The sequence below is a fragment of the Procambarus clarkii genome, chromosome 8 (genome assembly GCF_040958095.1).
Source record: "Procambarus clarkii isolate CNS0578487 chromosome 8, FALCON_Pclarkii_2.0, whole genome shotgun sequence".
In the NCBI taxonomy this organism is placed as follows: Eukaryota; Metazoa; Arthropoda; class Malacostraca; order Decapoda; family Cambaridae; genus Procambarus; species Procambarus clarkii.
This window is the reverse complement of record NC_091157.1, coordinates 6,961,391-6,987,221: the sequence shown is the minus strand read 5'-3', so window position 1 is coordinate 6,987,221 and position 25,831 is coordinate 6,961,391. Positions and strand designations below refer to the sequence as shown.

Here is a 25,831-nt window from a genome sequence, read left to right as displayed (position 1 = left end):
ATCACTCGGAAGAAATATACTACACCAGAGGAAAAAATGAACAATACTTGTTCATTTTTTCATCGTTCAGTTAATATTTATCACTTCCAGAGTGAACTCTTACTCATTTTGGATAGAAAATAAAAGGCGTTATGCACAGCAAGCTTACTTAATAACATGTATTGAGCCATTATTAGCTGCGGAAGCCAGACTCTGGTGTGCGAGACACGCAGCCATTGATGTGATGAGTCCACTCTGCCTGTTGTAAGTGACCTTCGATCTGGAAAAGTACATACAAAATAATTGCCTCAGAGTAATGACTGTTCACAGTATTAGTGAAAATGTTAGATCATCAAAGCCAATTATTAACTCTGCAAAATAATAACTTCTAACCATATAACATTCATATTGTAATAACCAAGTTTAAACATCAAAGAACAATTTTCTACTGTTAACCTTCTCTGGTAATTACTACCTAATAAAATGCTAAGCATTATTACTGTATATATAAAAATAATTAAAGATGGTTTAGTGCATCTCACACCATAAAAACCCTAAAATATTTATTTAAAATAATTTTTTTAATAAGCTCAAGACAATTTTGTGTTTTTCTCTTCAATTACCAATATTTATTAATGTTTCTCTTAATTTCCAAAGGGCTAGCTTTGGACACTTTGGACATCTAAACTTCAGACACTGATATCGATACTGTATCAGAATTTAATTAATTTAAATGTTTATATATCCAATACCTGAATATGAATTTTTTCTAATTATAGTTTTTACAACTATTCTACATTTTTAATTGTTATTGAGAGTTTTCAGTTTAGGTAATTGATTATACACCCTACACCTATCCTGTGAGCAATAGTGGAAGAGGATACAGAGGCTCACAACGGCTTCAGGAACTGAACCCCCAATATTCCCTTACCTGAGTAAGTTACAATCCTGATAAGTTTATTACATAGTTTAACATGCATTTCAACAGTCTATTATAGCATAATGGGTCCAAGAACTGGACCACAACCATCTTTAAGCTAGGCAAAGAAGAAACTCCAATATTTACCATATAAATGTCTTGTGACACTCCTGGTACTTTATCTCGATAGCATTTTCAAGACAATTTTTACCATCCCTCTGAGTCATGGGACTGGCAACAGTAATAACCAACAATGATATTTTCTCCCATTGATGCACCAATTCCAAAGCTGTCTAAGATTTCTTTACATTAGCTAAGTAAGCAGAATCATTTCAATAGGTCAAGGATCAAGCCACTTCAATCAGCCTTAGACAAGCCCCCGGAGAAAACCTCTCTACCTCTTTCCAATAGTGTAATATAGGAGGAAGACCAAAAAAAAACAATTCACGAACTAAAAGCCTCTTGATATTATTCAAGAGGTACAATATATATAAATATGGGCTACCAGGAATGGAATATGCAAATGTGGTCACAAAGAAATTCAAGAGATATACTAAGTGCAGTACAGGTAAATGTTATTCCAAAAGTTGCACATTTTTCCACACAAAAATGTATTGGCATACTAAATAAGAATGCTATGACAAACTGTCCAGCATTTCGTATCAAAGGAACAAGGAATATAACCAAAGCCAGAAAAGCCATTATGGAAGCAGCCACAACCATACAATCCAGAGATATTTTTTTTAGCAAGTAGAAGAATGGCTTGGAATATAAAGGCTCTACAACTCAGTGAAATGCTAGATAGGACACACCGTGGCAACCCAAGAATAATACACAGCATTTTCACAAATATGAAAACATCACTCATAATTGTCAACATTAAAGTTATCAAAACACACAAACGGAATCCATTTAATAACTTTTAACAAGGCAAATGCAGAGTCTGCACCCTTAACAGAAACTCACTCAGAGGACTATATGACAGTGAAATATGGATACTACAATATAATCTTCTCCAATGTGACCAGAAGCACAGGTTGCAGGGTGAGGTCAGCCTGAACATCAAAAACACTCGTCTGCACTGAGCTGCTAAACACCATAGGCAATATGGTCGAAGTGCAGATAATAAAAACAGAAATCTCAAAAGAAGTCACTGTTCTTATAAAAAGTAACCAGGGGGCCAGATTCACGAAGCAGTTATGCAAGCACTTACGAACCTGTACATCTTTTATCAATCTTTGGTGGCTTTATTACAATTATTAAACAGTTAAAGAGCTTCGAAGCACCAGGAGGCTATTTATAACAATAACAACAGTTGATTGGGAAGTTTTTATGCATGTAAACTGTTTAACAAATTTAACCAAAGCCATCAAAGATTGAGGAAAGATGTACACGTTCGTAAGTACTTGCGTAACTGCTTCGTGAATCTGGCCCCAGGACCATGAATGGGCCAGCAGGCTGACTGGGATTGTCACGTAGGCTGCCAGCTGGTAACAATTGAGTGCATCTAGGTGGCCAGTAAAAACTACTTAAGGTTATCTTGAGGTCATCTTGAGATGATTTCAGGGCTTTTAGTGTCCCCGCGGCCCGGTCCTCGACCAGGCCTCCACTCCCAGGAAGCAGCCCGTGACAGCTGACTAACACCCAGGTACCTATTTTACTGCTAGGTAACAGGGGCATAGGGTGAAAGAAACTCTGCCCATTGTTTCTCGCCGGTGCCCGGGATCGAACCCAGGACCACAGGATCACAAGTTCAGCGTGCTGTCCGCTCGGCCGACCGGACCGATACTTTGCATCATTTCGTCAAATTACAAATTTCTCAAAGCAGTTGCTCATTTCAGAGGTTTCGACTTTTGAGTGGCTCTTTGGTTCAGTTCTTGGTGATCTCTGATTCACAGGCTCCATTCTTCTTTTTGAGCATATCAGATTCTAGCACTGGCCTCTAGTAAGTACACATGGGTCATGTGTTCTTACACATGGGTCATGTGTGTTCTTATACATGGGTCATGTGTGTTCTTATACATGGGTCATGTGTGTTCTTACACATGGGTCTATTGTGTTCTCCAAGGCTTGATTGCTTCACAGGTTGCAACACTGGGGAGCTACTAAGTGGGCCCATCCCAAAAATAAAACTATTCAGAAGAATCAATGTTGTTTAGGCAAGATGAGAGGATATGGAGGGAAGACATGCGAATGAACAATATGGACGTGAGGAAACACTGCTGTATAGTAATTCTAATGAACTAGAAAAGGGTCTATAGTCATAGAAGTATTTGACCAACAATTGGAAAGGGAACATGGTGCTGAAGCCTGATTCTGCCCCATCTTTTTTTGGTAATTTCTCAATACAAATTGTGCAACCACCCAAAATTATTTTTATTTAAGCAATTAGGATAAATATTGATATCAAACAGTTCCAAAATTAAGATCACAATGGACACCATTACAAAATTTTTTTTTTTTTATCAGAAAGGACATTACAAATCAAGCCAAACAAAAGTATTTTACTCACCTATTGATGGAAAATTTTCTTTCAATACGGTTACAATCCCATATTTTTATTGTTCCATCATTTGAACAACTGGCATATAATGAGGTATCACCAATTGACACAAGTCTGTGAAGAAAAATTCATTAGTTGCTCCATAAGTCCCTTTAAATTGAAATAAAGTACTTTTCCCAATTAGGAAAAACTACATAGGTATAAACTGGAAAAGAAAGTCAAGAAATATTGTGAAATATTCAATCCACATAGGTGATCAAGTGGACTGCACTGAAAGGGGAAGTCATGAACACTAACTCTTAATACACATAGAAATCACAATAGTGTGATGCATTAAATAAACAAATTCCCAAGGGCTGTGAAGAGGGTTCGAACCTACATCCAGGATGATCCCAGACACACCTTGATCAACTGCGCCATGACATGGTAAAAGAATTGCAACCTGGCGTGCTACTGCCCTCACAAGGCTCCCGCAGCTTCTCCGAAGCACACACCAGAGTTTTACACAATTCCCTCTTGCACCCGGGCTCTGTCAACCAAATGTTTTACCTCTTTACTCTTACTTCAACACTGAATTGAAATATATTCAATATTGAATTACTTACTTAAAAAAATTATAGTATAAATGGTAACTAATGGCTCCAATTGCAGTTTTGATGAATTTTGTAGATGGATTCAACATTACAAGGAACAGTTGGAGCCTTGGGAAAGCTATTGAGGATATTTAAAACCAAATTATATGGTTTGTTTTTATTCTGAGTAGGTAATACTTTCCTTCACTCAGATATGGCCCATGCTACATTTTGAAAAGGAGACTTGAGGGGGGAAACTTTAGAAATAATCTAGTAGTTAATTTTTTTTTTTTTTTGCATGTATATTTGGTATTTGTTTATTATATTATAGTTTGAAATTAAAATTTTGCCAAGTGAAATCTGCACACTGGGGGTGGGAAATGCCTGGAGACATTTCTGGTTGCAATGAATCCCTCAATGCAAATTGGGATTGGTCGCATATAGTTCATTGAATCAAGGATGTACTGTACAGTACAGGTACACCCATCTATCAATGCATTCATTCGTTTGCCCATCAGAGCCAAAATGTGAAATAAATTTTTTGTCACTCGAGTTAGTATTGTGTGCCAATTTTCAGCACTCTAGGTGAATCAAAAATGGGGAATAAAAAATAAATAAAAAAGATTACATAATACATTGAATTCTGACCTATTGACAGCTCCTCTGTGTTCATGTAAGTGGGCCACAAGATGTCCTCGTGGTCTCCAGCCTGGAGGAGGCAATCTGGTGTCCCATGCGAGTGTTTCCATAGCACGGTGTTTTTTGACGCACACTAAATGCTCTTCACGTTTCATTGCTACGAGGTTTTCCAGCTCCAACTTGCAACTTGATATACATTCTGGAAACAAAATCAAAATTCAAAACAACTTACTAGTACAGTTGTTTCATACAAGTGAAATTAAGTGTATAATAAAAAGTGTAGAGGGAGCTAACAATAATGGAAAACCTACGCCATTTATCAAAACCCCTGATATCAACTGCATTAAAATTTTCATGCTATATGAACAATTACAATGTATGTGCTTCTTTAATGTTTTTTTGGGGGGAGCTGCAGAAATTCTGATTTAAGTTTCTGAATTTCCAATATACTGTAATTATTTTGGGCATGCACCCTATAAACCCTGGATTAAAAACTACACACAGGGTTTATCGTGTATGAAACTTTTACTCCATACACACGTTTACATTCTCTTCCGTGCGAATGTGAGTTGCAACCCAAAAGGAAGCCATCTTCATAACACACAAAGAGCTCACAAAATCACCAAATAAAGAGGGTTGCAGACTGAAAGTTGAATAAACCGCCATCCTCACTTCCGTGGAAATAAACATTCCACTCACCTGGACTATATGGGTTTTCATACAGATGGGTCTTCAAGACCCCATACGGTCCAGGTGAATAGAATGGAAGTTGAACTTTGTTGAGGTGCAAATTCCAACAGTAAGGAAGGAGCACACTCAGCATTCAAAATAAACACATCTCATGGCTCTTCATATCTATTGTACATTACTTACTAATAATCCCTTTATTTTCTCCATCTACTGAAGGTAACTTGGTGACGGGGACTGTTCGAGAAGCTGGGTCTGGCTCCATTGGAGAAACAGATCTATAAACAGGAAACTCAATAAGAATTAATATTAATATAGTTATGAATGATACATATCTAATTTCTGGAGGGGGTGGCTTTATGATCAAGATCCTGAGTGATGATGGGGATAGATTATGTAAAGAAAAAGCAGTCTAAATCTGTTGCTCTTTGCATATGGCAAATCCTACATGGAACCAGAAAATAACAAAGTTTGGCGGCATTGTTCTGCCTGCATGAGAGAAGTGTAAATGATGCACACTCACCGGACCCTGTTCCCAAACAACACAGAAGGGTGAGAGCAGCCATGAAATTAACAAAAAAACAAGCTAAAATATCAGTCGCTTACACACTTCAAAAGCAAAATCCAGGTAATGAAGTGCTGCACAGTCACCCTCATGAGGCTGAGTGCATTAAAGTCCCTGCCTCTGTTGCTCTAATTATTCACTGCAACTGTACTGTGCAAATAGTAACAAATGAGGTCATCAATCAAGAGCCAAGCTTTACAGGTCTCTTGTCCATGACAGCCATGAGCAGAGTGAACTCCTGAGTTCAGCCAATGCTAGCCTTGCAAGTAGCAAATCTACATGTGCTCCGATTAGCTGATATGGTTTATCTCTGATACTTTGGCCAATCAAAGAATGCCAAATGTTACCCTACTCTCACTGAATGAGAATATGGCATAATAAGTTAAAAAATATCAGAACAACAAATACAATATTTCCTAGCTTAAAACAATATCATATGGGTCCCAATTAGTATAGTTACTGGGCCACTGTATTACTCTCAGAAGAACCGAGATGTTCACAGCAGGCTGAGTGGCTCCGTGACAGCAGCAAGCAGGAAACTTTAGACCATGGCACAATGAACGGAAGTTTACAATACCGAAAACATGTCACCTAACTGAATCTAGTCCATCATGGTAAATGTCTTGACAAGAGTGTTGTGATCTGGTGGAGATTGTGGGCAGTGGCTAGTTGGACAAATTGATGGTTTATGAGTGTAACTTCGCCATCCTTAAAATGCCATATATGGCCTGGAAAGACTACATTTTTATGATTAGACTTTATGTGGTGATTCTGTGAAGGACTTAACTTTATTTTTTCCAGTTGTCAGGGACAGGAAGCCTGAATTAAAGCTTATCAAGGTCCCCCTAGGCCAACTACTGTCCTCCAGGATGCAATCTACAACAATTGTCTGATATATCTATTTACTGCTAGGTAAACGGGCTTTATATGAAAAGAAACTTGCTCAACTATTTCTGTCCCACACGGAGATTGCACCCAGGATCCTAGATTGAGAGTCAAGAATGTAGACCACTGCACTAATGTTTCCTTTAACATCAGTATTATCTGATAAGAGACAGATTCTAGTTGTGCAGGTGCAATGCCACCTTACCCTGACTGTCATGTTCAGGGTGGACCTTGTCTTGAGGAATATTATAGTGAAATAGTTCAGACATGCAGACGAGGAGTCACAATAACGTGGCTGAAGTATGTTGACCAGACCACACACTAGAAGGTGAAGGGACGACGACGTTTCGGTCCGTCCTGAACCATTCTCAAGTCGATTCATGACAATCGACTCGAGAATGGTCCAGGACGGACCGAAACATCGTCGTCCCTTCACCTTCTAGTGTGTGGTCTGGTCAACAGTTCAGATATGCCTTAAAATTAGTTTTTATACACAATTAACTGCCTCTAAGCCAACAAAATGGTTTCTCATATCTTCATATACACGAGTTAAAACTTTCTTGAGGATAAGCTTACCTGTTATCAGTTGCTCTACTAAGTGCACTATGATCCTCTGCTGTTCCAAACATCGCTTGCCATTCCTCATTCATAGTCATACTTGGAGATTGTACCATTCCCCTCTGAGAGCTGAAAACACACACAATTTTATACATCAATATTACATTCTTTCTCACTTTCATTGAGTAGGAAGTCAACAGTCAGGAGAAAATAAAAAAGAATAATTAAGAAATATAAAGTTTATAATGAAACACCCTTTCCCGAGCAGCATCGGTAGCTCCCCGGTGCACTGCCTCTGGTGCCACAATGGTATCAGGCTTCTTGACATGCACATGCCTATCAAACAACAGGAATAAATATGGTGTGCTCACAGAGGTAAAAGGAGCATAGGGGTCAGTGATCAACCCAAAGCTGAATACAACCACCTAGAAAGTACAGGTGAAGCAAAACAATCTACCGGTACACATTTGAAATAAAAAGTAAATAGATTGAAACAAAGCAGTAATTTGCCAAAGGAAAACAATCATTGAAACGGTACTCATGGCCACACCATATGACAGTTCAGAGTCAAAACACAAACATGTTTTGTGAGTGATTAACAAAACAGTGGTTAAGCGAGGATGAGCCCTGTGATTCTCTGCAGTCAGGTCACCAAAAAGCAGGCTAAATTCCCACACCCTGGGGCAAGCTCAGGAAAAACAGGCAAGCCTCAAGTGGCACAAATGAGGCACAGCCCAAAAACACTCAAAAGAACTGAACTGGGCTCATGCTACTTGAGCATTCGGGAAAGGCAAAACCTATGCCAGGCCCGCAGAGAAAAAGGGCTGTTAGCAAGCCAGGATGACTCAGGTCCTCATAATACAACCTAAAGGGCAAAGCCAACTTGGAAACTCACATGGAGAGGAGCGGCCAAGGAATATATTTCAAACCTCAATGTAGGATAAATCAGAGCCTCCAACTAAAGTGAAAACCCCTCTAAAGAGAGCACCAAAGACCAAGATGGTTTGAAGGACTCCAATGAAGACCCTGAAGCAGAGCGATGTTCCATGCCTGTAGACCAAGATGACAGTAAGGCAGTTCTCAATAAACTAGGATCTGCAGTTACATTACTCCCTTGAGAAACAGAATGCAGCAGATCTTCAGAGGGAAGCATTGGCTCAACTACCTCCAATGCTGATGTGGAAGAGGCAAACCTCATAGAAGGCCCAGCTGACCCAAAGAAAGATCCATCCCAGACTCTAAAATCCTCAGATGCTCCTGGGCCCAGAGCAAAGGAGGAGAATGGGGAGGGAGGATGGGGAGTGCACAAGAAACCTGGCACACACCATATTAAAATTTTGTCTTCAAAATTTAAAAAACATGCATTATGTATGTATGTAGGTAAAAGTAATTGATGATTATCCCCATACTTACATTAATAAATACAGAACATCTGCCCTGTACCAAATACAAGCAATGATTCTTTAACAACAAATCCTGGTTATAAGTGCACAAAAGTACACAGTATACACCGAAGTATACCAACTTGAAAATACGTTCACATACTGTACGGCATCTTTAACATGAACTTACAGACTTAGAGTCGAAATGTCAATAGACCCATCCTCTGGCATCAGATCACAGTGATGAGTGGGCACCACTTTCTTCAGACCTTCAATGTTTATCTGCAATAGTAACCACACAAACAAAATTTAATAAAATTTCTTCAAAACATAATTAAGCTTTCATGACATCACAGCCATTACATTACACACTATATAGGTATAATTATCTATTAAAGCTGCCAAGTAATAATTTTTTTTCAGCAAGATGACTCGTGGAAGAAGGCAATGTTAAAAAATAAATAGTTTTGGGTGTAGACAAGTCGGACCAGACTTATTTTCAGCACTGGAGGCCATGGCCCTACCTTTCAAAAATAAAGTTTAAAGACTGGGCCATGGGAAATACTGGGGATGAGCATGAAATCTCTACCTCATAATTCAGGTTGGACTATATTCAGGTTCTTTAGGTAGATATCCACTATACGATAGGTTGAAATAAAAGGTTTGCTCGGTAAATCTCGCACACAAAGTGTGGGGGAAAAATTAGGATAAGAATGTTAACCTCTTCAATATTGTTTAAGTTCCATTTTTAGTTATTTTCAAAAATGTATGAATAAATGTGTGCAAGCATGTATCTACATGTATGAATGAATGAATCTATGCAAGTACGTATCTACATGAATAAGTGCATGTAAACATATATTAATGTATACAAGAATAACCATTACAATATGTTTGTAATATTTTTAAATCAATGATGCAAGAAATTAATTCATGAATCTACTTGGGATAAAAATGATCCCTGTAGAAGGCATAATAAGAGTTGTTTTGTTACTACTGTGATTTGTAAATACTGTAAATAAAAAGGCCAAGAGAAACATTACAAGTACAGTACTAGAGTACTGTATATAGTATTAGTCCATACCACGCCCAAGAGCTGTTGTTGCTGATGCGAGTCGTTGCGAGTAGCTTCCGTTGCCTTCTTCTGCCTCTGAAGTTTAGAGAGATGATCGCGCATTAGCAGCAACTGCTCAACGTTATCTTCGACTAGTCCTCCACCCACCAAACGTCGCAACAGCTATCAAAGATGTGGCATAATGTAAATGACATATTATAGTTAATACAAAATCTCTAATAAAACAATAAATCATACAGAATATAATTGTTTATATACAAGTGTATTCATCGTTTGTAAGATTAAACAAAAGCACTATATTTTTATTATACCTGTACATACACTATATCAATGTATTTTTCAATCAAAAAATCCCTCCTTGTCAATCATGAAGGAAACTAAGTGCTATATGATTCCATCAACTGAGACCAAGTTTATAAGAACATTATACAGTATACTTAACCACATACCAAGAGGTGGCACTTCAATTATAATCGCACACTCGGTATATAATAAACTTTAATATGCTGCTGCTATTTTATGAAAGAATTGTAACTTGTATATGGGTGATGCATAAGACTGGACATTTACCAACTGCATACAAGTTTACCCATTTCCATAAGTTTTTTATGTTATCAGTTCACTCTCTTCCTGTGTACTCTGCAAGTTTTGCTTTGACATAGATACGCATTACATATGATGTCTTATGGTCTATTCATTAAAAATGTGAAACCTTATTAAGGACAGACTGCTAAAGAATAATATCTAACATCTTAACTAGAGGGTCATTAGCTATGGCACATATGAACACTACTATAATGCAATACCCGTGAAGTCCTTAGTGTATTCTATTAGATATGAATTAAAATGCAAGTAAATGTGCATGATAGTGTAAGGATGTTATATATATATATTTGTCTCATACTCTGCTAGTAATAGCCATAGTATTAAATAACTGTATAAGGAATGTTTCACTTGCTACCCAATTTCTTTTTTCCCAAAATGTATAACTTACATTCCTAGTAGAATGATCCAAGTGAGAGAGACTGGAGGGCAGCTGCGCCAGCGGAACATTTTGTTGTCGAGCCTCCTGAAGAAGCGATAGGATTTGGCCAACATCTGAACATTTCACTAATGCATCATAAACTTCCCGTGATATAGATGGCCGCAAGCACGACAGAACACATATCTGATGAGGGGGAGTAGGCTTCAGCATAGAGTGAAAAATCATCCATTCACCATATCATACATACTACTCAGCATCATAGAGAAAAAACCACTTCAGAAAATTGCCATGCATTGTCAAAATACTTTTAAACCAGGCAATGCAAATGATAATTATAAACACAAATGCTGTACAGGATGTTTACAGACCTCTGACAAAAAAAGCATTGAATATAATGAAACGCCATTTTCTGGGTGAAGCCCCGGAGGCTCCCTAAGGCTATCCGAACTGATATAGTGCTTCATTAGTTTCGTTCATCAGTCACAGGAGATCTTTGCCTACCAGAGACCATGAGCCAGAACCTGGCCCTCTCAGGGAGAACACAGGGAGCAATGACAAATGAACACTTTGAATTTAAAGTATGTCATATTCTGCCAACGTTCGGGGTGGGCACCCAGAGATAAGCGAACCAAAACAAACAACTAGCTGGTAAAATTGCGACCTACAACCAGAAAGAGCAAAGAAGCTCCTTCGGAAAGAAAATAAACTAGTAACCCTGAACACAACAAGTAATCTTGCTCATTGGCGTATCACCCCCCCCCCCCAAAGGGGGAGGGGGAGCCGGTTGCCCACCACCCCAGTTCTTGGCATGATGTAACAAACTGCCGACCGGAAGGAGGGAGGGCGTCAGGGAGCCTCTGGGGCTTTGCCTAGAAAATGGTGTTTCATTACATTCAACGCTGGTTTTCTGGGAGAGCCCCGTCGGCTCCCTGAAGGTAACTACCCACAGATAAGGAAAAACGGACATACCCAGCAGGCAGCAGTACAGTACTGCAGAGAACTAAACGAAGAAGAGACAGACGGGTCGCAACATGCGCCCCAAAGCTGTTCAAAGCCAGGAAGGAGCCGGAACTATCACGAGATACCTGGTGCCCAGGACCCTGGCTGACCTCAAAAATCAATGCGCCTGAATGTCTACCCAAGATAAGGTGCCAAAACCTCCTGCGAGAGCAGCAGACATCCAAATGTCAAGGGCACAAGGGCAGACCGCAGGCTGGCAGGACAGTCTGCTTTGACAAGTAGACAGAGCCACTGATCTTTAACCTGATATATTGAAGTCATGGACATCTTCGACTCCAAAGGACGAATATCATGGTGATAATTATGGAGGAGCTCACTGCTCAAGTAATAATAACCTAAATGTTTTACTTTGGCAAGCCTTGAGCCATTTCATTTATTGTGTACTGTAATAATAATATTTTTCAATGGAGCATTAGAGTACAGTGAATCCTTGGTTATAAAACAAACAAAAAAATGGAAGAACAAATTCTGTGCAAATTTATCCATTAGAGTACTGTATATTAATTTTGTATATCCTAAAGTGATGAAAACAAGATATATTAATACCAAGTTGAGAACACATTCTATTTGTAGATAACTTTTAATATTCAATGATTTCATCAACATAAGACTCAAGCTTACATAACATGCCATTCATGGAGTACAAGACTTGTATCTCTACATCTCTAACCCTTCAAGAAATGCTCAGAGCTCCAATGTAGTGATAACAGCAAGTGGGTGTAAAGTCCTGGTCTTGCCTTATTGTACCTCCAAATGAAGTTAGAGTAAGAATACCTTCCCAAAAGCTCTCTGAAACCTGAGAATTGTTTTAACAATTTGTACCAGCATTATTAGAGCTCAGGAAAGCAGCTCTATGATCCCAAATCTAATCAAGAAGATATCTATAGTCTGAAACATGACAATCGGCAGGCCTAGTCGAGACTAATCTATATCAGCATTTTCGACCCAGAGAGGCCAGAGACCACCTATGTGATTAAATACACACTACTGAGGTCAAGAATACACTATTCAGATTCACAAATCTGCTGCCCCACTACTGGACAGACAAATCAGCAAGAGCCCCACAGGGAAAATAATAATATAAAAGAAATTGGAGGCTTATTTAAATACTTAAAGTGGACCAAAAACCTGACTATAAAAGAAGCAAATGAAACAGGAAACAAGCCAAGTATGTTCACATTTGGTATGAACAGAAAGCTGTAGACCTTCAACCAGCAACACCTCAGCTACAGGCAATCAAAGCTGATCTTACCAAGCACATGTGCAGTAATTTTAGGGGTAGGTAAGGTAAATAAACAGGAGTCCATCAATCAAGCAGATGAACTCCTTCAGGGCAGGTCAAAATTTATTACTGCCATTAAAATGTTATTACAATACTGTATATGAAGATCATCCCCTAACCACATCAATTTATGTATAATGAACAGTACAGAAATTGAATTACTATATGTTGATTGTGGAAAAAAAAACATTCGTAAGAATTTCAGCCACGTTGAAGGGGGATGAGCCCCACATCACTTGAATTGGGAAGCGTTGACATAATATTAATAAGTTTTGGTGGCTAAAAATAAGAGCTGTCTTATATGCGTCAAAAGGCCTTCTACAGTTAACTTATTTATCTTATCTCTCTCTCTCTCTCTCTTTTTTTTGTGGGGAAGAGGGTAAAGAAGAGAGAGAGGTGGAAATGAAGGAAAAATCTTAAGAAATGTGGAACAGATTGAGTTATGAAAACAGGTGGCCTGTCCACCTTGCTGATTTTTTATGTTCTCAGCAACGGTGACTCAGGACCCTAATATGAGCCAGCAAGGAACCTATAGTCCTTGTGGTACCTAGTGCATTCTAGGTCAGCATGTAAAACATATGCCTCTGCTAGAGGCAGAGTGAAAGCTCAGAAAAGCAGGCTTTATTGATCAAAGCTACCTGTAAAACGATTAATATACATTCTTGCTATATGTTAAAAATGGAAAGGATTAGGAACCCTTAAATGTCTTTAAAATGATGTAGAATACTCACTTCTCGATGCAACTGCAGCAGAGGCTTCATTAGGAATGGCTGCACTCTGGGCACAACTGCTGTTTGAACGTCCACCAGAGGAAGCAGTTTGGCTACCACACTCAGCAAGCCAACAACTGCCTAAAAAGATTTGCCACAAATATATATGAATACCTGTCTGTAAATCATGAAGAAATTAACATTGATGAATAATGTGAATGTCTGATCACAAAGGAATGAACATGAAATTCCTTAAGTACTTTTGTATTAATCAATAAATCTTCAGAATGATCAACAAATACATATTAAATTTAGTGAAGAATAAACAATAATTAGACAACACTCAAAAGAAATGTTTGGTTGTACTGTAAATGATTATCAAACCCGAAACTAACACAAACAACCAAGATATTGTATCACGACCCCCCAACATTACCCACTAGCCACCAGGTGGCAACACACGTCAATCAGGGATCTGCGAGGGCAATCACGTGAGCCAGTCACTTCAACCATTCCCCTTTAGCCTACCTGTTTGGACAATCAAGGGAGCCTGCCTTATCCACCCCTGACCATATGACAACATATGGCACTGGAAGACAGATGAGTTAGGGGGAGATGTTTAACTGTTGTGCATCAAGTTATTTACAGCAGTTGCTTATGCAGATTCACTACTGATGTCAAATACGATTTAAACTTATTATTACTCATTTCATCAGTTACTTGGAAATAATTACCTCAGTGACAACAGCAAAACTGAATATTTATTTTCTTCACTTATTTTGCTTCTGTCTTAGTTTTGAAGTTGACAGTCTCAAGAACATTTGAACTATACACTTACAACTCCAGTTAATTAGTAATAACCATGGACTTCATGGGAAGGTATCAAATGTTATCTTCCTTGCTTCGTTAAATATTTTTTTTCACGTGCACTATGATTAAGCACTTTTAATTAGCAGAGCCATTTAATTATTCCAGATTATAATGAAACGGAAGCTAAATACATTTTCAACTTAAATGTTTACTTATATCTAAGAGTAATCGTGATACTGTAGGGCTGTTGAGAACCTTATACCAAATACGACAGTGCTGGCCTTTACCGTAAACATTTAGTCTAACCTGAACTTACTTGCCGTATCCAGAGATTAGGGTGAATTAGAAGTGGTGCCGTATGGGTCAAGAGGTCACACTGAAGATGGGTGGGAAAGAGGCCTAGCTCAGTCAGTGACGTCATAGCCTCTATTGCAGCAACAATCACAGACTCTTCTGAATCACTAAGTCCCTGTAAAATAAAAGGTAATTACTTTTCCTTCAAACCCTCAAACCCACACCCCACACCTATTTAAGATTTTCTTGTACATAATTAAGGTTAGTTTATATATACAGGTAATGTACTATATAGTGTGTGTGTGTGTGTGTGTGTGTGTGTGTGTGTGTGAGATAGATAGATAGATTATATATATACAGTATATTATATTATATATATATATATATGTCGTACCTAGTAGCCAGAACGCACTTCTCAGCCTACTATGCAAGGCCCGATTTGCCTAATAAGCCAAGTTTTCCTGAATTAATATATTTTCTCTAATTTTTTTCTTATGAAATGATAAAGCTACCCATTTCATTATTTATGAGGTCAATTTTTTTTATTGGAGTTAAAAATAACGTAGATATATGACCAAACCTAACCTAACCTATCTTTATAGGTTAGGTTAGGTAGCCGAAAAAGTAAGGTTAGGTTAGGTTAGGTAGGTTAGGTAGTCGAAAAACAATTAATTCATGAAAACTTGGCTTATTAGGCAAATCGGGCCTTGCATAGTAGGCTGAGAAGTGTGTTCTGGCTACTAGCTACGACACACACACACACACACACACACACACACACACCACACACACACACACCACAAACACACACACACCACACACACACACACACACCACACACACACACACACACCACACACACACACCACACACACACACACACACACCACACACACACACACACACACCACACACACACCACACACACACACACACACAGTGTGTATATAACAGGCAGTACTGTATATACATATATATTTATAAATATCTACCCAGTATATATATTAATACGCATCTATATGTATTTATACATATATGCAGTGGGTTATCCAGTTAATAACCTTTAGTTATTCAAATTGCTATTTAGATATGGCGAACTTTTGCCAGAAAAATATCCAGCCACAATTTTCACCGGATAACCAAAAAAAATCGGATCAGCTGGCTTCGGATAAGCGAACTCATACCACATCACCCCTGTAAAAGGCTGTAATAAGAATAAAACCACCTATAAATGACTTACCATACACCTATTATAAAATATTGTTGATGTGATGACTTATACTGAATTTTGTAACTAGCTCATCAAGATTGTAACTTGCTTAGCTAAATGAATTGTGGGGTTCAGTCCCTGAGCCCATTATGTGCCTCTGTAACCCTTTCCTCTACCACCCACAAGATGGGTATGGGGTGCATAATAAATGAACTAAACTAACTAATAAAGTCAACAAATTAAGACAAAATGCTTGAACATACCTGGAGCAAAAGAGGCCTGAGAATATCAGCACAATGACACCCTATGTAAGCTGCTACACCGACAATGCTAGTAAAGAATGACAGTCGAAGATGACGATCATGTTTGTCATTCAGAAATGTTATCATATGGGATAGCAGCACATCATTCGCTGTAAAAAAATAAAAAAAGGAAAGTTTGATAATATTTACATACTCGTTCAATAAATTCACATACATAATATGCCTATTCACTAATTGTCTTCTAACCTCTCATGAATGAGCTTATCCCTGTCCTCCTTAACAGGTAGGCTAATCTTATTTCATGTAAGCCATCAATTATTTTTTAACAGAATATATGAATACAGTATATTGCCAGTATATTTTCTCCCTCGGTAGCTTTTCTAAGCTCAAATCCTAGTATCATTAAATTTCCAGATATTACCAAGCCTACATAGGTCTGCTGGGACCCAGGACCAGAAACCAATTCTCTCAACGAGGCAGAAGGATTATGGGGAGGAAACCCATGCACTACCAGTAAGCCAGTTGACTCAAGAGGAGTCAACTTGCAAGAGGAAACACAAAGGACCAAAGAACTAAAGCTCAACCCTCAAGTACAATTAGGTCAGTACAAACCCCACAGAGAAGGTACCCGGTAATTTTGGTGGGGTAGGGAGGAAACAAACCAACTAACAGGCAAGATAACCCTGACATTCATCTGAAGCAAAATGTAAAGACAAAACACATACTGTACAAGAATAGCCAACACCACTTATCTCAAAGAATCAAACTGAAGGAGGGTTCAGCAGAGAGGTGCATTCCTGGTAGCAATGTGTCTCATAACAGATTGGGTATTTATCTCGTAACAAGAATTGTTCGGCCCTATTTTCCTTATAATTACTAATATATTTCGAGCAATTGCTAATTTTTTATATGCATGTTTTCTGCTGGAATTTTTTGTAGTTTTGAGTTGACCTCTGATCCCCATACTCTCCTTGACCTCGTAAGGATACATATTCTGATTCTGCTCCCAGTAGGCTCATGTGGGTCTCACAGGCCTGGCATGACTCCATATACATGGTAGCCCCAGTGCATAGCTACAGGGAGTTACTGAGGGGGGATGCCCCTCACAGAAAAATAACATTTAAAAGAAATATTAATAAGAATATTTACCTTTCTGTTTACCAAAGAATACACAAAGTTTGGTGACAGTCTTCTCCATGAGAGTTCGTTTCACCACATTTGAAGCATCTGAGAACATTGTTGCCACCTTCTGCTGAATAACCTCTTGCAGCGTTGCTAATTCTGTTTCGTAACTGCAGGAAGTCATCATTCCCTGAAGTTGACTGTACTCTAGAAACCTAAAGAATTTTTTTTTTTTTATTCATACATTTATTGGATTTATAAAATAATGTAAAAAGCTAAGTGCATAATTCAAGCCATTATTGTGCACCATTATTTGCTACCTTAATGCAGAGCGAGTTGATTATTTATCACCGTTGCTACATGGATATTGTTGTGGGTAAGAGACCATAGAAGATCAACTATGTTTGTCACTTAAATGGATAAATTAATCTGAGTCTACCATAATTTACATGTCCTGCTAGAGGTGTCACTCGCTCAAACACTTACATGAGAAATTGTATAACCAAATGGTATAACTCCATAGCTACTGTCTAAAGGTAAGCATATTTGGTACATACAAATAGTGTGCCACAACTCTAACCTCAAAGCTGTTTCTGCTATAGTTGCAATATTTTCTGCATATGCCTGTCGTACAATGACCGCTTCATCTTGGGTGATCTGATGGGAAAAACAGGTATTAACTCACATAACAATTAAATAAATAGCAATACCGAACTTAAAATATTTTGCAATAGTTAACAGTAAGGTTATATCACCAAGAATTAATGCATCCCTAACAAAATAGTGTAAAGCAGGTACACCTAATAAGTTTATTAGACTAAAACTGGTAAGCAACATCTGCAATAAATAAGATATTAATTTATTTTGCCAAGTCCACTTTATTATTTGATAGGACACAAACTATAGAACTGCATCATCCTTTGCAGACAACACTAGAATTTCAAAAGCAAACAATATAGACACAGGACACAGCAAACCTGCATTGGGAGGTTAGTCTAACCACCCGGTACTAATAAATGATGTATTAATGACTAAAGTCATAATCCCACTACAGGATAAATCGAATGTGTGTGTGTTTGCAAATCAATATTATTATCTTTATTAAATGTAGAGTACTCATGATTCTAAAATGTTCATCTCTGAAAATATAATTTGTATTTAGAATGTCATCCAGATTCCTGAATAACCCAGTTGAATGTCAGACATTAAAAACTTCAATCCTTACTAAGTATAAATAATGAGGAATACTGAGATGACCTAAATTGCAGAAATGTTAACAAAATAAAAAAAAATCTTGGGTAATGGTTATCTAATTCATTTCAAGATGAGCAAACCAAGTAATATCAACATAGATACACTGTTACTTACATCAGCAAGATTGGGAAGGATGTACTCTGGGAATATGTTAGCATCTGATCTGGGTACACTTGAGACCAGAGTGAGGCAGTGAGTGAGAGTGTAGAGCGCAAACACGCGTACACGTGGTTCACCGTCATGCAGAAGCTGAAACTGAACAACGGGAAAGACACTATAAACATTGCTAGTACTATATAGATTCATATTTTTTTCAAACAAACAGTTCTGCATCAAATTAATGAAATTTTAATTTTGTGTCAAATTGAGAACTGAAAAAGTATCCAACAAATAATTTTTTAAATATGACCAATGACTTTTTTTAACTCCCATTTACTTTTTTTATTATACTTTTCCTTTAAAATTAATATGAATGTGATAAAAGAATACAGTATTTAGGGAAATTAATGCATTCATTTTTTTTATCAAAATTTTCACTTTAGTAGTAAAGATACATTACTGTATAGTTGTAAAGATACATTTGCCCTGAGAAAAAACTAAGTTGAATAAAATAAAATGACCTTTTCTCATAAGTTGTCAGTCGTTCACCAAGGAACCCTTAGTACAGGTAAGCATACTGTACTTGTATTTTCATTAAAATTATATATATTTTAATGATAAATACTTAGTTTTGTTATTTTCTATTTGCTTGGCCTGAATGGTAGTGACGGTCTTGCTTCATGCTGGTCAGTGTTCAATCCCCATCCATCCAAGTGGTTGGGCACAATTCCTTTCCCTCGTGTCATCCCAAATTCTCAGCCTGATCCATTGCAAGTGCTATGTAAGTCACAATGGCTTCGCTCTTTCTCCTGATATTTCCATCCTATTTGCTATATATTTCTTGCAGAACCCCCCCAGTTGAAAACAGTGCCTTAAGAAGGTGCACAGAATCTGAGACCCCCTATGGATCTTCATAATTTCAGTTTACTTCATATGATTCAGTGGGATCATATTTTTCTTGAAAGATGTGGATGGAATTGGCCTCAACAACCTCTTTCTGAAATGTATTACATTTTCTGACAACCCGTAAAGGGAACAAGAATTTCCTTAGAAGGGCTTCTCTCTCCAGATGTTCTACTAGCCCCTGTTTTGTGGTCTTTTCCATCATTTAGCATGCTATGTAAGTAAAAGTCTCTGATATGTAGTCTAATAACTCCTGTTTTCCTTTTTGTGCATTGACAGTACATCACCTGTCTTTCAATTTGCTGAAAGGTCTCCTGTTTCCTTTAACCTGTTATATAGCATATTAAGTGCCCAACACAACGCTGCTGCTTCTTCTCTTAATATCCAACATTTCTTAATTGGTCCCACAGCCTTAGTCAAATCCAGCTCCAGCAGGTGCCTTCTTGCTTCATTTTCAGGTCATCTCAATTCTCCAGTGCTGCTGGATTTGATTCCCCTGCCAGATCAGGACCATCTTGCTCTATTGTGAAGGCCTCCTGAAATTTCCTGTGTTTGCAGGAGTTGACCTTCAGCACATATGCTCAATCATAAACCCACAAATGAATGCAAGTACAGTACTTTTTTATACAAAATGCTATTATATCTAATCAAAGGTAAAAATAACATCAAACAGTTCTAAGTTGGATATGTCTGATAATATAGGGACTGAATGTAAGATCATATCACATACAAAATTAAAAGCTGTAATTATTGTAAAGAGTTGCTCGTACTTACACACATGCAACAAATCACATTTTATATGGTAATTATCAGTAATTTTTTTTAGAAAAGTAGGATATATCTGGCATATGTAATAAATTTGGAAGAGAACTGAAATGATTAACAAAGACAATTAGTGGCTTAATAAAGGCAACAAATTTTAAAAGTACACCTCAACCATCATGCTTTATTACATACTCAGTATATTCTTTATACAGTACGTATATAAATTTTACATGTTCTCACATGTATAAATAAATGACTAACATACATGTCATGGCATGGTATACCACTGTCGGACACACAAACCTGTTAGACCTATCGAAGTCTGCTAAATTAAGGGCGAGGCAATCCCACATTCACCCATTCAGTGCTGGCCATAAAATGTCCGACCGAAAGAGAAACTTTATCCACTCACACCAATGACATTGAACATCATTTGCATTTTTAAATGTTCTATATAAACACTACAAAATACTGTAAAAATTACATATACATTTCTCAAGACTGTAATGCACTTACAGTGTAGGGTAATATCCGATCCAGAATGATCTCGTCCGGCACATACTGGGATACTTTTCCTAGGAGTTGCAAAGCATCCAGCTTTGAAGATGTGAAATGCAAAGCTCTGAAAAATTATTTAGTCACATTTCAAACAAAGTTTATAAAAATGTACAATCAATAAGTCTTTAGCTAGTTATTTCTAGTATTTGAGCAGAAATACTTTCCATTAGATTTTTAAAGAAAATTTTTTAAATTAATCAACAGCAAAGGTAGCATTTAGAAGTTCTTTATAACTTACCTAGTAAAGAAGTCTGTTCAAGATTTAATTAATATTTGAGTTTTATTTATTTAAAAAGAATCTTGTCATTCAGTGAGTATAGTGAATATTGTAAAAGCTTTGAACAAAGAAATTAGAAAAGATACAGATATTATGAGTGATATACAGTACAAGAATGTTACCTCTGGAGTAACACGAGTGATATATAAGAATGGTACCAACTACCACATTATTGTTTCTCATTTTGTCCTCCCTTCTGCATGGATAACACTGTATCATGATATATATATGTATATTATATTATAAATATATATACATATAAATATATGGTAAATGATACTGCCTTCTCTCTCTGTTAATACGACAGTACACACGATTTACAAACCATTTTTGGGTTCTTCAGTAACCTGTCTTGACTGCCAACAGACTCTGAAGTATCCTAACATAACCTACAGTCACTGGGAGGATCTCCACCTTTAATAATACAGTACTCTTTCTAAAAACTACTGTATATGTATACTAGGGAAGGCGGGAATACCCAGCATTACCCAGGTCTGCCTCTCTCCCATCTGTCCATCCATTTATCTACCTATCCACCTATCTGTCCATCTATAAATCCATCTATCAATATTCACTCTGCCTATTTGGGTGAGCCTAGCCTGAAGCATATGGCCTCTGAGCAGACAGAGACAGTCTCTACCAAGTGGGGAGAACTGGCAAAACTACGGCAATAGGTAATGTACGTATGCACTGTGATCTCTCTCTCTGTGCTATCGTAGTGTTGCCTCGTTTCTATACAATATTTATGCAATTTTTAACACAAATATTTGTGTGAAGAAAAGATGTCTGCCCGCATGAGTAGTCTCGTTAAACCAGGTAGGAGAAGGAAATGTTTTTAAACATGAACAAAAAGATTGAATTGGTGTAGAAAAGTGATAGAAGCAGGGAAAGAAGGATGATGGCATAAAGCAGTTTTGTATTGGCATTAGCCCTCTTTCTCAAATAATAAAAATCCAAACACCAGAATTTAGAGCTCCTTGTAAATACTGAGAGCAAAAACTAAGTCACAGAAAAGTGGATAATAGATAAACACTAAAACCAACACATTTTAAAAATGGAAAAAATTATGACTTTTGGAAAGTCCTCGACCACTATCAGACCAAAAAGTAATTACTTTTTCACATTTTTAATGTGAGGGTTTAGTGTTCATTTAAAGAAAATTTTATTTTAGTTTAGAAATTTCACCTGATATTTTTTATTTGATTTTCATAATATGTTTCATCCATGAAAGAGAATACTGTACTGCATTACCTGAGAGAGGAGGTGATCAGAGAGGCAATAATGATGAGAGCTTCACACTTCTTCTCTGGCTTCTCCAAATCTGACTTCTCTTTTTCCTCTTCCATGTCTTCATTGTTTTTAGACGCTTCATTTTCGGCCCCCAGTGCTATTAATATATCAGTTAAGCAATTTTTTATCCTGAAATTTAAAAAAATTATGTATTAATCACTAAATCAGTGTACATGTTAAAATAAAGAGTTCTAAAGCAATCTTTAAGCATATTAATATACTAGAGTTTTGCAAGATGGTTTGCATTAATACAACAATGTCCAAAGAAATGATACACTACTCATCCAAAAAGCAGATGCAAAGATCCACACAGAATACTCTACATTATAAGTGGTACTGGGCTCACAAGCAGGAGTGAAGGCCAGCTGGGTAACACGTTGAACCGAGCTGCTATCTGATGGTGTACACGAGTACTGGTACTATGATTATTTACTTCTGGAAAGCTATTGCTTGCCTTATTATACTCCTCATATTTAGCTCACACAGTTTATTTTGTCTTGCCTGTAATTTCTGGTCAGTTTTGGGGAGTTTTGGGCACATCTTAGATTCCCATGCTCCCCTTCTCTAAGGGGCCAGCCCAAATATTTAAATTATTATTTTCCAAATCCAACAAGAAAACATAAAATTATGGATTAACTTTGTCTAAATTTTAGAAACTGAAATCGGTATTAGAATTTAATTAATTTGAAATTTTGTACAGTATATCCAAGAAAGTATATGGAATGATTTTTTTTTTAATTTGATTTGCAAATAATAAAAACAACATTTTCTGGAAGGCCTCCCTAGCTACCTGGGGACCCACCAGAAAGAGGCATTTAATTCAATGCCGGATTTTTATTTAATGTTTTACAAAAAGAACAGTAGTGAACCAGGACTGAGAAAACTGTGCTTTCCAAGGGGTTAACAACAAACCTCTGCCAGGGAGATTGTTCCTTTACTTTTTAAGAGCTCCTCCTTAATGATAACCAAACCAAATGATTTACACAAAGTGAAGTTTCATTCAAAGATTAAAATACAAAAGAAATGTGCTTACTGTCTGATCTTGTCATCAGGAGGCATGATCGGTGTGACTGCAAACTGCTTGAGAAATGGCCAGAGGAATGTGTAGAAATGTTCAGGAAATGTGGCTCCCCTCTCCTGCTCCAGGTACTCTGCAACAGTGTGTCTACTGCTAGGATCCCTCTGGATCATATGCTCAACCAAAGCCTACCCATCATGAAAGGTGGAAAAACATGAGCATAGAATTAATATTATTAATAGTGAGATATAAACTAGTCTGATTATATTAGGTGACTCGGCTGCAGTTAGTGAGTTAATGAGGCAAATACTGTACTGTTCTATTAATTAAATGATGACAAAAGCCCTAATTATTTCTCTTTGTTCCTTCTTTATTATTTGGTCTAAAGGAGCTTTATAACAGCTGGGTTACTCTGACACTATTCTTCCACTTTTTTATTTTTATTTTACCTTTGTTACCATTGCAAAACACTGCACAGGGTTTTCATGCATATTTTCATGCTACACTTCATCTCTGGTTCAATAAACCAATTTATACAACATATGTTATTAGTTACTAAGACCTGCTAACCTGCTCCAGTTTCTTGTAATTATTGTTACCTATGTAACAATAATTGTAAATGCAATTGTACATAGCTTAAATGTTTTGTTTTATATATATGTAATATAGCAAAATAGGTAAGTTCTGAACCTTTTAATTAATACTAGTAGACTTAATATAAAATGTTTTCATTATATAAAGGAAACTGTTGAAGGCCTATTGGCCCTTATGAGGCAGCTCCTATTTATATTCACTCAAAACTCATTCTATATACTGTACAGTATGCAGAAAATATTCGACTCGAGAGAAACATCTAAAGGAAACAAAAAGCTAACCTTGACTCTAGGTTCATCTATCTTGTCAAGCACTTTATTGGGGTAGTAGTCACCAACTCGATATGCCAGAAGCTGAGTTAGATCGAAGGGTGCATATCCTTCGGTGAATAATTCAGCCAAACAGCACCTATAAAGTGAGAAAGTGAGCTTCAGCTTAACTGGTCATCAAAATAGGTGAGTGCATAGAATTGGAAGTGAAAATATAATCATTTTATAAGGTTAGGTTATACAGTCATTAACCCCTGCACTGCGCACCTGTTTTTTGGCAAAAATGTCATAGTGCAATTGTTAAGGGCATATTTTTGTTAGTTTTTATAAATGTTCAGGTAAAGTTAATGTCAAAATGTTTCCAAACTCAACTATTTTCATTTCAAAACACAAATAATGAAAACATTACAAAACATTAAAATATAGCCTAAAAAAAAAAGGACAACTCTCAAAACGACATTTGTTGGCTGGCGCAGTTGAGGGGTTAAGATAAATACCTTCTCACTAAGACAAATGGAAACTTCAGCAGAAATAACAAGGCATACAGTGGAGTCTCATTTAAAATACGTAGAGCCAAGGGGGGAATATCTGGAGCATTTGAACTTCTACTAAGAGTAGAACAGCAAGACATTTTGTGTTATTATTTTCTTTCATATTTGTACTGTACTGTATTCATGTCTAGCAAGAAAAAGGCATCCTCTTTTCCTCTGGTTCCTTAGAGCTGAAGGTTTAACTTGGAACAAGAAAAAGAAAATTCTAGAGATTTTCTAACAAAATATGGTCCAAGTAACTTGGTACCAAGCCACAAGTGTTCCCAAGAAGTCAAATATTACATATATATTGCAACCTTCAAAACAGAGCTCCATATAATAGATCCCTTTTAAATAACAGATCAAATCCTCCCACCATATTTTCTCTCCAAAATTTAGATTTCTAAAAGAAAAAAATAAATTTGGTGAGACGTGTGGTGAAATTTAAAACATCAATTCATCACACAGTAATTTCCATCATATTGCATTTTTTCATATTTTTGCTAATCTTGTCTTTATTTATATTTATTTTGAATAATACTTACATTGCAATGTAATTATATTTTATAAATGTTTTACTGAGCTGCACTGTAAATTGTACAATTGTTTATCAAGGTTTACATATAACTTTATAATTACCCTTACACTTTGGTGTAGGTAAAGTAGTTCATCATCAGATACCCCAAATTCTGGTGCACAAAGAAATCACAGTAGCATGATACATATGGGTATATATATATTCGGGTTACATTGCATTTTTGGAAATGGATTAAATTTGTACACCGAGGTTCCACTCAGAAATAAATCGAGCACA

General features: G+C 37.0%; 1 protein-coding gene across 2 annotated transcripts in view; it reads right to left on the bottom strand.

Moving 5' to 3' along the window:
* The window catches only part of Vps15 (vacuolar protein sorting 15), a 45,350-nt gene that overhangs the window by 6,996 nt on the left and 12,523 nt on the right, over positions 1-25,831 (bottom strand). For both annotated transcript variants that reach the window (XM_045744707.2, XM_069316705.1), the window contains 18 exons: positions 24,500-24,626; positions 23,640-23,812; positions 22,568-22,735; positions 20,998-21,103; positions 18,829-18,969; positions 18,041-18,117; positions 17,488-17,675; positions 16,339-16,487; positions 14,888-15,040; positions 13,783-13,902; positions 10,759-10,932; positions 9,774-9,926; positions 8,880-8,971; positions 7,326-7,436; positions 5,486-5,577; positions 4,622-4,811; positions 3,411-3,515; positions 149-259 (listed from right to left, as the gene is read on the bottom strand). In XM_045744707.2, the coding sequence (XP_045600663.2) occupies positions 149-259; positions 3,411-3,515; positions 4,622-4,811; positions 5,486-5,577; positions 7,326-7,436; positions 8,880-8,971; positions 9,774-9,926; positions 10,759-10,932; positions 13,783-13,902; positions 14,888-15,040; positions 16,339-16,487; positions 17,488-17,675; positions 18,041-18,117; positions 18,829-18,969; positions 20,998-21,103; positions 22,568-22,735; positions 23,640-23,812; positions 24,500-24,626 (2,430 nt within the window). The remainder of the gene's footprint in view (positions 1-148; positions 260-3,410; positions 3,516-4,621; positions 4,812-5,485; positions 5,578-7,325; positions 7,437-8,879; positions 8,972-9,773; positions 9,927-10,758; positions 10,933-13,782; positions 13,903-14,887; positions 15,041-16,338; positions 16,488-17,487; positions 17,676-18,040; positions 18,118-18,828; positions 18,970-20,997; positions 21,104-22,567; positions 22,736-23,639; positions 23,813-24,499; positions 24,627-25,831) is intronic.